We start from the raw sequence: 10,422 nt of genomic DNA on the forward strand, positions 1-10,422 counted from the left end.
TGGAAAACGTATGGATAACGTTATGGATAACGTAAAGCTTCTCCTGTGAAACTTTACGTTAGGGACCATCAGTCAATGGAAGGACTGTAAGTAAGGGACTGTCAGTCCACAGCACGGCTATGAGTAAGGGACTGTCTGTCAATAATATCAGAGTTTAAAGCTGTATAACAGAGACAAAACAATAAACTATCAAAATATGAAATAAAAAAACAGGTTATATTCCGGAAGCAACGTTTCGTTCAGAGTAATGTGTTGTTAAGCGTTGGTTTTTAGTTCCAAACTACCCCCCCCACCCCACCCCCCCACGGAGACTAGCGGGACACAACAGCTGCCTTTTGATTATATATACACACACACTTTTTATCGATTTTTCCTCGTCGTTTGTTTTTCCTAGAAAAAGACACCGTCCGTTTTCCTCTCTGGTTGTCCCTCAGGTCGGTTCACGAAGCCAAAGCTTTACAGTCTCCAGACAGAATCAAACCGAGTAGAAGCTGAGACAGTCCTACCAGCTCTATGTGACACTATATTTCTATCTGAAAACAGTGTAAAACATTAAACCTCCATGAACACCCCAGTCAAACTCCTCCGCTTGGTGCCGACTCGGTCAGTCAGTCTACTGATTAGTCAGCCTGTCAATCAGCCGGCCCGACCAATCAGCTGACCCTTTCGCTGACGGCAGTCCGGGACTCGACGGTTTCTTCTCGACTGGGGCGGGGCACGGCAGACTGGGGGACGATGTCTCTGAGCTCCCTGCCCTCACCTGCTGCCTCCGCCTCGGCCCGGAGCCTCGCCCGGCCCTCGATCCCGGCGCCGACCCCGGGCCCCGGACCGACCCCGGGCCCGGCTCCTCCCGGAGGCCCGGGGACCATGGGCGTGGTGCTGGGAGCTCTGGAGGTGCTGTTTGACCCTCTTCCTCCTCCTAACATCTCTCTGCTGTCTGCTGCCATTGACGCCTCCCCTCTCCCCTCCACCCTGACACCCTCCCGGCTTCCCTCCCTGCCTGGCAGAAGGCTCCCTCGGCCGGGCCGTGAGGTGCTGAGATCCTGGGGCTGTTCACTCTGGTTCTGCTGGGCTGGGGCTGCTGGGCTGGGGCTGACCAGGCTGGTTCTGGATAGGCTGGGAGATGCTCGGTGGGGCTGGAGGTGCTGTACATGCGGCCTGGGGTGCTGGGGGTGGGGCTGGGCCTGGGGGCGAGGCTGGGGGAGAACTCGCTGAAAGTGTGGTTGTGGTTGGGACTGCGGTTGGGACTGGGGTAGCCTGGGCTGGGGGAGAGGCTGCCTGGGTTGCGGCCTGTACTGAGTCTGGGGTTGGTGTTGTGATGGATTCCTGGGTTGGGGTTGAGACGGGTGCCTTGGTTGGGGTTGGGGTTGGGTTGGGTGCCTGGGTTGAGGTTGAGGTTGGGCTGGGTGCCTGGGCTGGGGTAAGGTTTGAGATGGGTGTCTGGGCTGGGGCTGGGGTTGAGATGGGTACCTGGGCTGGGGTTGGGGTTGGGATACTGAAGGGGATTGGGTTTGGTGCTGTGGGTGCCTTGCCTGGAGAGTCTGAAGGCGTTGGGTGGGTGGGGACTGAGAGTGTGGCTGCAGTGGAGCCTGCTGGGACTGGACCTGGGCTCGGTGCTGGGCTGGGGGGTGGAGAGGCTGCGACTGGGCTCTTTGGGCCAGGACCTGCGGCTGACTGTGGGTTTGGGATTGGGGGTGTTGGGGTCGTGACTGGGGCTGTGGCTGGGGCAGTAGGTGCCGAGTAGGCGGGGGCTGGGGCGCTGGGTATCGAGGCTGGGCCTGACTGGGGGACTGGGTCTGCGGATGTTGAGGACGGGGCTGGGGTAGGTGGCGTGGTTGGGGAAGAGAATGCCGAGGTTCAGGTAGGGATTGGGGTGGAGCTTGGGACTGGGGCGGAGCCTTGAACTGGGGTCTGGGTGGAGCTTGCTGGGTGTGCTGTGGCTGTTGGGTGGCAGGCTGGGGCATGGCCTGGGGGTCGACCTCAGGCCTGGGCTGGGTGGAGGGTGTTGGAAGTCTAGAGGCTGGAGGTGGAAGAGGAGGAAGATGCTGATCTGATGAGGAGGAAGATGAGGAGGAGGACTGTTGGGGGCGATGATGATGATGATGGTGATGATGATGGCGATGTTTGTGTGGCGTACGCTCCTTCCTCTTGTGGCTTTTTGACGGGCTGATGCTACTGCTGCTGCTACTCCTTCCAACTCCTTCTCCTCCTCTTCCTCCCTCTCCTTCTCCCTTGTCACCTACATCTGCTCCTCCTTCTCCTCCTCTGCTCCCTCCATCTCCTGCTTCAATCCCAGGTTTCTCCTTGTGCTTCCTCCCTTTATGCGGCTTGTGTCCATGTGATTGGCTCTCATCCGAACCAGGAAGCTGCTTCTGTGATTGTGATTGGCTCTGCTCAGAGGTGGCGGGGTGAGGCTCGGCAGTTGGCGCTCCTCCCCCCGTACTTCCTTCCCCCTCTCCAGTAACCCTCGTTCCAGTCTCAGTCATTGTAGCCGCTGGGGTCTGAACGCTTTCCCTCTCCTCCACCGTCTCTCTAGTTTTGCGTTTTTTGATCGGCAGGGCTGTTTCCTGGACGACGGCTTTGGTGGAAGACTCCTTGGCTGCTCTCCGCTTGGCTTCGGCAGCCAAGATGGCAGCCGTGGTGTAGCTCCCTGTCGATGAGCTTCCAGAGGCTGATGCCGAGGAGGACGCTGCTGTGGCAACCGATGGTGTCACTGAGGCAGAGGCTGGTTTCCTGCCACGTTTCTTGGGGGCGGTCTGTGGGGGGGGAGGAAGTTCCTGCTCTGACTTCCTCTTCCTGCCGGGACGGGACTTGGTGGACACCAGCGCTGGAGACACTGCCTGTAGGGGAATGACCAGAACAACTAGTAGCATTAGCATAATGCCAGAATAACCAATAGCATTAACATCAAGTGCAGGGTAGGGTAGAGGGTTGGATGGGGGTATACACGACTGGAGACCATGTTGACTTTAAAAACTCCTCGTCTTAACACCAAAGTGCTGTGGTAGCACAATGTTGTTGGAACTAAATTAATCGCTGAACAAAACATATAATTCATGCATTGACATTAGAGGTAGAAAATCACTGAGCTACTTCCTGGTATGTGGATGTCTGCAGGCTGCAGTGAGGACCCTGTCCATGCTTGAGACGTCTACTGCACTACCTGGTCTACAAGTGCACACTATTTCCCTTACGCAGGACTCTTGGGGCTCTGTACGGCCTAAACAGTGCATACCTTAATTCCCCTAATTATTGTGCATTGCAAAAAGTGTTACACATACATGAACGAACACACAGAGCCAGCCACCAGGCACTCGCCTGCAAACACCACTTCCAGGCCTGGCTCCTGGCACCTAGCATCCCTGTTCCGGGAGAGGGTTCTTTCGATGTTTTGGAACTGCCACAGGGACCAATTTGCCTTGGATGTCCCTACCAGGAGCACAAGGCTCCCAGCATAATATTTCTAAAAGTCACTTTGGCACACTTACCTCTCCACCATGACAACGTTGGGATTCCAGGAGGGTCGCAAAGTGACGCAAAGGGATCTAGTGCAAATTCTGTCAGGTGAAGGGCAAGGGCAAAGGAGACTTTGAATTGGCAGACCTTAGCAACGGAAGCTGTTATTGGAATGGAGAACATAACATAAGCTCGCTGAAGGGAAGGAGTTGGAGCTGATGTGGGAAGTTGAGAAATATCAACTAGATATAGTTGAGCTCACCTCCATGCACAGTTTCAGCTCTAGAACCAAGTCCTTGAATCTTGATGGGAACGTCTCTCTCCTACTCAGGAGTTGTCCAGGATTAGAGACGCCCGGTGGGAGTGAGGCAGCTCACTGCTGCACAGTTGAAGTTGGTCCCAGTGGATAAGAAGGTCAACTCAAAGCAACTACAAGTTGCAGAGGAAAACTGACTGTTGTTTGCACTTCTACACCTAACAGCAGTTTGGAGTACCCAACCTTTTTGGAAATGGTGGGTGGGGTGCTGGAGAAGGCTCCACCTACCAATGCCATAGTCCTACTGGGAGACTTCAACATTGGCATCAACTGGGAAACCTGGAGGGGCGTGACTGGGAGGAGTGGCCTCCCTGATCTGAGTGGTGCGTTGTTTCGCACCATAACAAACACCACACAAGGAGGTTCATAAGTGTAATTGGTACCCGATCACCTTGGACCAAAAGTTGATGATCAAATGACACTCAGGTGAAGAGAGGAGCTGAGCTGTCAATAAAATCACCTTCCTGTGATGAGTTGGATTAGATGGAGGGGGGGGTGGGGGTGGGGGGCTGGACAGACCTGGTAAACCCAAATGTAGAGAGAGTTTACTGAGAACACCTGGTGGAAGACTGTTCAGAAAGATTTAATCTCACCTCTAAACCAGCTTCTCTTATATTCTGGAGGAAGTTGGGGACACGGAGTCAGAATGGACCCTGTTCAAAACCTCTGTCATGGAAGCAGCTGCCAGGAGCTGTGGCCAGAAGGTGGTCAGAAATTGTCATGGTGGCAACTTAAGAACCTGCTGGTGGACACCGACAGTGGGGGGGTCTTTCAAGCTGAAGGAGGCCTTCTGTGCCTCGTTGACATGGAAGACTCTTGATTCAGGCTAAAAAGGCTGCAGGTGCTGTATTTGTAGAAGCAAACCCCCAGGTGTGGGAGGAGCTTGGAGAGGCTATGGAAAATTACATTTGGACGGCCTCAAAAAGGTTCTGGAAAACCATTCAGTGACTCAGGACAGGAAGATAGGACATCCCACAGGCTGTTCTCAGCAAGGGAAATGGTGACCTCAATTGGGGATATTGTCAAAAGGTGGAAGAACTTTGAGGAACTCCTAAATCAGACAGACACACCCTTGGTGCAGGAGGCAGTGCTGGAATATTCTGGAAGCTCTCTTCTGGAAGAGTCCATCTCCTTTGCAGAGGAAATTGAGGTGTTAGAAAGCTCCACAGTGGTGAGGAACCAGGGCTGGATGAGATCTGACCTGAAATGCTGAAGACTCTGGATATCGTTGGAGTGTCATGGTTGACACCTTCAATATCTTGTCTCTCCAATATACCGTAGATTTCAGGAGCAAGTGCCTTTGGATTGGCCGACAGTAGAGGCAGTCCCCATTTTTAAGAAAGGGGACCAGAGGGTTTGTTCCTCCTATGCAAGAATCCACTGTTAAGTCTGCAGGTACTGCACAGTAGACTCTGGCCAATGGTCGAGCCTTAGATTGAGGAGTAACAATGCTGATTTCATCTTGGTCATGCAGCAGTGGACCAGCTTTTTCCCCTCTCATGGAAAATTGTGGGGTCGTGAGAGTTTGCTAAATCATTCTACAAGATTTTTGTGGATTTGAACAAGGTTCATGACCATGTTCCCAGACGTATCCTGTGAGAGGTGTTGTGGGAGTATGGAATGCCGGGGATGCTGTCGCAAGCCAGATGGTCATTATACACTCAAAATGACACTTGTGTTCACATTCTTGGCATTAAGTCAAGTTCATTCAAGTTGAGCGTTGGATTCTGACAAGAATGTGCCTTGTCCCCCCTCCTGTTTGTGATGTTCATGGACAGGATATCAAGGTGCAGCCGAGGTCTGGAGAGTGTCCTGCTGCCTGACATTACAGTGGATATGTGCTGTTTGCAGATGATGTTTTGCTTTTGTCCTCATGAGATTATGATCTCCAGTGTCCAATGGAGTGGTTTCCTGCTGAGTGTGATGTGGTTCGGATGAGGGTCAGCAAGGAGCAGTTGCATCAAGTGGAGGAGTTCAGGTATCTTCGGGTCTTACTTATGAGTGAGGGCAAAAGGGATGGTGACGTTGACTGCTGGTTAAGAAAGTTCTCAATTTACCGGTCAATCACCATTCCAACCCTCACCTATGGTCATGAGCTCTGGGAAGAGACCGAAAGTATGAGATCACAGATGCAAGCAGTCAAAATGAGTTTGCTCCTCAGGGTGACAGGGTGAGAAGCTCGGTGATCCGAGAGGACCTCCGAATCAAGCCACTGCTCATCCACATTGAAAGGAAACAGCTGAGGAGGTTCAGGCACTCGGTGAAGATGCCCCCACACACCCCCTCCCTTCGGAGGTATACCACTGGAGGGACTACATCTCCCACCAGCCTGGGAGGAGGAGCTGCAGAAAGCTGTGGGGGAAAAGGACATCTGGGCTACTCTGCCCTGACCCTGATCTGGATAAGTGGCTCAAAAATGGATGGATGGATGACTGACTGACTGTCTGACTGACTGACTGTTTGACTGACTGACTGTTTGACTGACTGACTGACTGTTTGACTGACTGACTGACTGACTGACTGTCTGACTCTACCGTTGAGGCAGTAGAGGTGGTGCCGGTGGAGGACTCTGCCTTGCCAAAGGGCATCTTGACCAGGAGTTTGCCCGGAGTTTTCTCAACCACACGCTTCATGGCCACGCCCTCTGTAGCCTGCCGCAGCTTCCCACTGCCTACACAAACACAAACACACATAAACAAAAACAAACACAAACACAAACATAAAGACAAATACAAATACAAATATGAACGCAGCCACTTCAGTCCCTGGGTTTATTTCTTTAATTTGTAATTCCCTATTCCCTCATTTTGCAGTCTGTAAAAGTGTCTCCATTTACTCAACCAAGGGCTTCAGTTCCCTGCTATCCTTTACAAAGTACCATCATTTGGCTTAATCTTGTGCTGTTTTTCATTTAGTGATTATTTTTTCAAATTCATTTTAACTCCTCATGTTTGTGCCTGTGTACCTTTGGGCCTCCCGCGGCCTCGCCCCGATGGTTTGACCACCTTGGGCTTCTTGGGGGGGCGTTTCTCGCGGCGGGAGGGACTTCCTCGTCCGGTAACGGTGAAGTCGAAGTCGTTGGGGTCGGTGGTCGTGTCGCCGACCTTCTGGAAGTAGGCGATGAGTTCCACCTTGGAGCGAAATGCCTTTCCCTCCGAACTGAACAACAACACAACAAACCATTACTAGTAACAAGGATCAACAATAACTCCTTGGTGAAATCCCTCCTCTTAAAGATGAAAAACAATAATAAATATTTATACTAACAATAACTTATTAATATTAGGACTGCTGTTAATATTTCCTTGTGGAATTAACTAACTGAACGGAATTACAACCTGAATATTTCAGACTATTTGGGTCTGTTTTGCGTCTGTCCTTGTGAACATGCAGATTTATTGGGACGCCAAATGGTGCGGGCAATAGCAACCCAGAACAGTGTTAGAAAGCACTTTAAAACAGACAAAACACTGAGGCAGAGAGAGAGGGAATGTCTCGCTCTCTGTGGGGCAGCAGATTGACTTCATAACATTCATAAGAATCTGCAGTGTTTTGCTGAAATCAACAAACCAGTAGCCACCATTTAAAACAAATCACAATAAAAGCCTGAGATTGGTTTCCACTGTGGTGATTTAAGAGAAGAACCACAGGAACACCAAAATATGAAAGGCCAAGCGTGTCATTTTCTACAGTGTGTAACTGACACCTCTCTGTCTAAACTACAACTCCGAAATATTATGAAGCTCTCAGCCTGAACTACAGACAGACAGACAGACAGACAGAGAGAGAGACAGAGAGCAGTGACTCTCCAGTACTCATGGTAATCAATCATATTGATAAGGTCTTCAGTATGACAGAGAGAGTGTAGCAGTCACTCTGTCTGTAGCTGTCTGTATTCAAATAGTTTTACTGTAGCGATGGTTGTTATTATTTTTATTATTATTATTGCCAGTGTACCGTAACTGTTACTGTGACTGTAATTATAATTTCCTCCACCAAGGAGCTTCTGTTTCCACCCTGTTAGTTAGTTTGTCAGCAGGAAATCTCAAAAACAGGAACAGATATCAATGAAATCTTTAGCCATAACTACGAGAGAGACTAGATAGAGACTCCATTCTAAACCCTGAAGAGATGTTTGAGGGTCAACAAATCAATTTATCTTCAAACTGAAGTGTTTGGGTGTGACCTTAAAATCATTATTCCCATCTTAGTAGTAAGTAGTAGTAGTAAGGGCAGTGGGCGGGGCTTACTTGATCAGGTAGACGTCAAACTTCCCCGCCGAGCGTCCGGACTTCCTCTGTTTCAGTTTGCGGGTCCAGCCTTCGGGCAGCGACGGGTCGTCGTACAGCGGCCCGCGGTCCCGGATGATGGAGCGCCGCTGTCTGGGCGACCCGGCCGACTCCCCGCCGGCCGACGGCTCCGACCCCGGCTCCGACCCGGGATCCGAGGGGCCCGCCGTCGCCTCCGACACCTTTTTTTCCCAACAAAAAAACATGTGGAAATAAGAATGAAATGAGATCCGTAAAGCCTCGCGAGACGTGTCGATGCTTCCTGTGACATATTTCAATTGGGCAGTTGGCTCTGCCCGTCCTGACCTGTGTCTGTGGCTGCGGCCCGGCAGCAGGGGGCGTGGCCGAGGCCGCGGCCTCTGCCCCCCGGTCGGCATGGCGACGCTCCCTGCGGTTCTTCTTGGTCTTACTGTGGGACCTGTCTCTCTCTCTGGGGGGAGGCTGGGGGTCGACAGGTCGCTCCTCACCCTGACCCTCCCCTCTGGAAAACACAGATAATATTAATATAACAGAACAGATTAACAGAACAACATTAATATAACAGTTCATATTAATATAACAGAACAGATTAACAGAACAGTTCATATTAATATAACAGAACAACATTAATATAACAGTTCATATTAATATAACAGAACAGTTCATATTAATAAAACAGTTCATATTAACAGAACAGTTCATATTAACAGAACAGTTCATATTAACAGAACAGTTCATATTAATATAACAGAACAGTTCATATTATTATAACAGAACAGTTCATATTAATATAACAGGACAGTTCATATTAATATAACAGAACAGTTCATATTAATAAAACAGTTCATATTAACAGAACAGTTCATATTATTATAACAGAACAGTTCATATTAATAGAACAGAACAGTTCATATTATTATAACAGAACAGTTCATATTAATAGAACAGAACAGTTCATATTATTATAACAGAACAGTTCATATTAATAGAACAGAACAGTTCATATTAATATAACAGAACAGTTCATATTAACAGAACAGTTCATATTAATATAACAGAACAGTTCATATTATTATAACAGAACAGTTCATATTAATAGAACAGAACAGTTCATATTAATATAACAGAACAGTTCATATTAACAGAACAGTTCATATTAATATAACAGAACAGTTCATATTATTATAACAGAACAGTTCATATTAATATAACAGAACAGTTCATATTAACAGAACAGTTCATATTAATAAAACAGTTCATATTAATAGAACAGAACAGTTCATATTAACAGAACAGTTCATATTAATAAAACAGTTCATATTAACAGAACAGTTCATATTAACAGAACAGTTCATATTAATAGAACAGAACAGTTCATATTAATAGAACAGTTCATATTAATAGAACAGTTCATATTAATATAACAGGACAGTTCATATTAACAGAACAGTTCATATTAATAGAACAGTTCATATTAATATAACAGGACAGTTCATATTAATATAACAGGACAGTTCATAATAATATAACAGGACAGTTCATATTAATATAACAGGACAGTTCATAATAATATAACAGGACAGTTCATAATAATATAACAGAACAGTTCATATTAATATAACAGAACAGTTCATAATAATAAAACAGTTCATATTAACAGAACAGTTCATATTAATAAAACAGTTCATATTAACAGGACAGTTCATATTAACAGGACAGTTCATATTAACAGAACAGTTCATATTAACAGAAAAGTTCATATTAATAGAACAGTTCTTATTAATAAAACAGTTCATATTAACAGAACACTTAATATTAATATAACAGAACAGTTATTATTCATATAACAGAACAGTTCATATTAACAGAACACTTAATATTAATATAACATAACACTTAATATTAATATAACAGAACAGTTCATATTAACAGAACAGTTCATATTAAAAGAACAGAACAGTTCATATTAATATAACAGAACAGTTCATATTAACAGAACAGTTCATATTAACAGAACAGTTCATATTAACAGAACAGTTCATATTAATATGACAGAACAGTTCATATTAACAGAACAGTTCATATTAATATGACAGAACAGTTCATATTAACAGAGCAGGCAGCAGGTGAAGCTGCTCCTCGTATCGTTTCATCATCAGATCATCAGCACATTACAGACAGTCATCAGGTGAAGCAGAAGTCTCAGTTGAGTCCACAGTCGGCACAGAGCCGCTAGCTGTGCTAATGCTAGCTGTGCTAATGCTAGCTGTGCTAATGCTAGCTGTGCTAATGCTAACTGTTGATTCCAAGAAGAACGTCTTCATAAAATCAAATGACGCAACACTCTGTCAGCACACTCTGTCCCCTTCCATCCTGTACACT

The 10,422-nt window shown here is 47.3% G+C and overlaps 1 protein-coding gene across 1 annotated transcript; it reads right to left on the reverse strand.

Moving 5' to 3' along the window:
• Window positions 1-418: 418 nt before the first annotated feature.
• mecp2 (methyl CpG binding protein 2) lies at window positions 419-8,542 on the reverse strand (the record flags this gene model as incomplete). The annotated part of the gene is made up of 5 exons (XM_071514798.1): window positions 419-2,840; window positions 6,307-6,443; window positions 6,738-6,931; window positions 8,023-8,243; window positions 8,368-8,542. Coding segments are annotated over 5 exons (2,914 nt in total), but the record flags the coding sequence as incomplete, so codon positions are not given.
• Window positions 8,543-10,422: the final 1,880 nt, after the last annotated feature.

This window comes from Centroberyx affinis, unplaced genomic scaffold (assembly GCF_046629955.1).
Source record: "Centroberyx affinis isolate AG114_WGS23_722 - 3 ecotype Tasmania unplaced genomic scaffold, CSIRO-AGI_Caff_v1 ptg009994l_1, whole genome shotgun sequence".
NCBI classification, from domain to species: Eukaryota; Metazoa; Chordata; class Actinopteri; order Beryciformes; family Berycidae; genus Centroberyx; species Centroberyx affinis.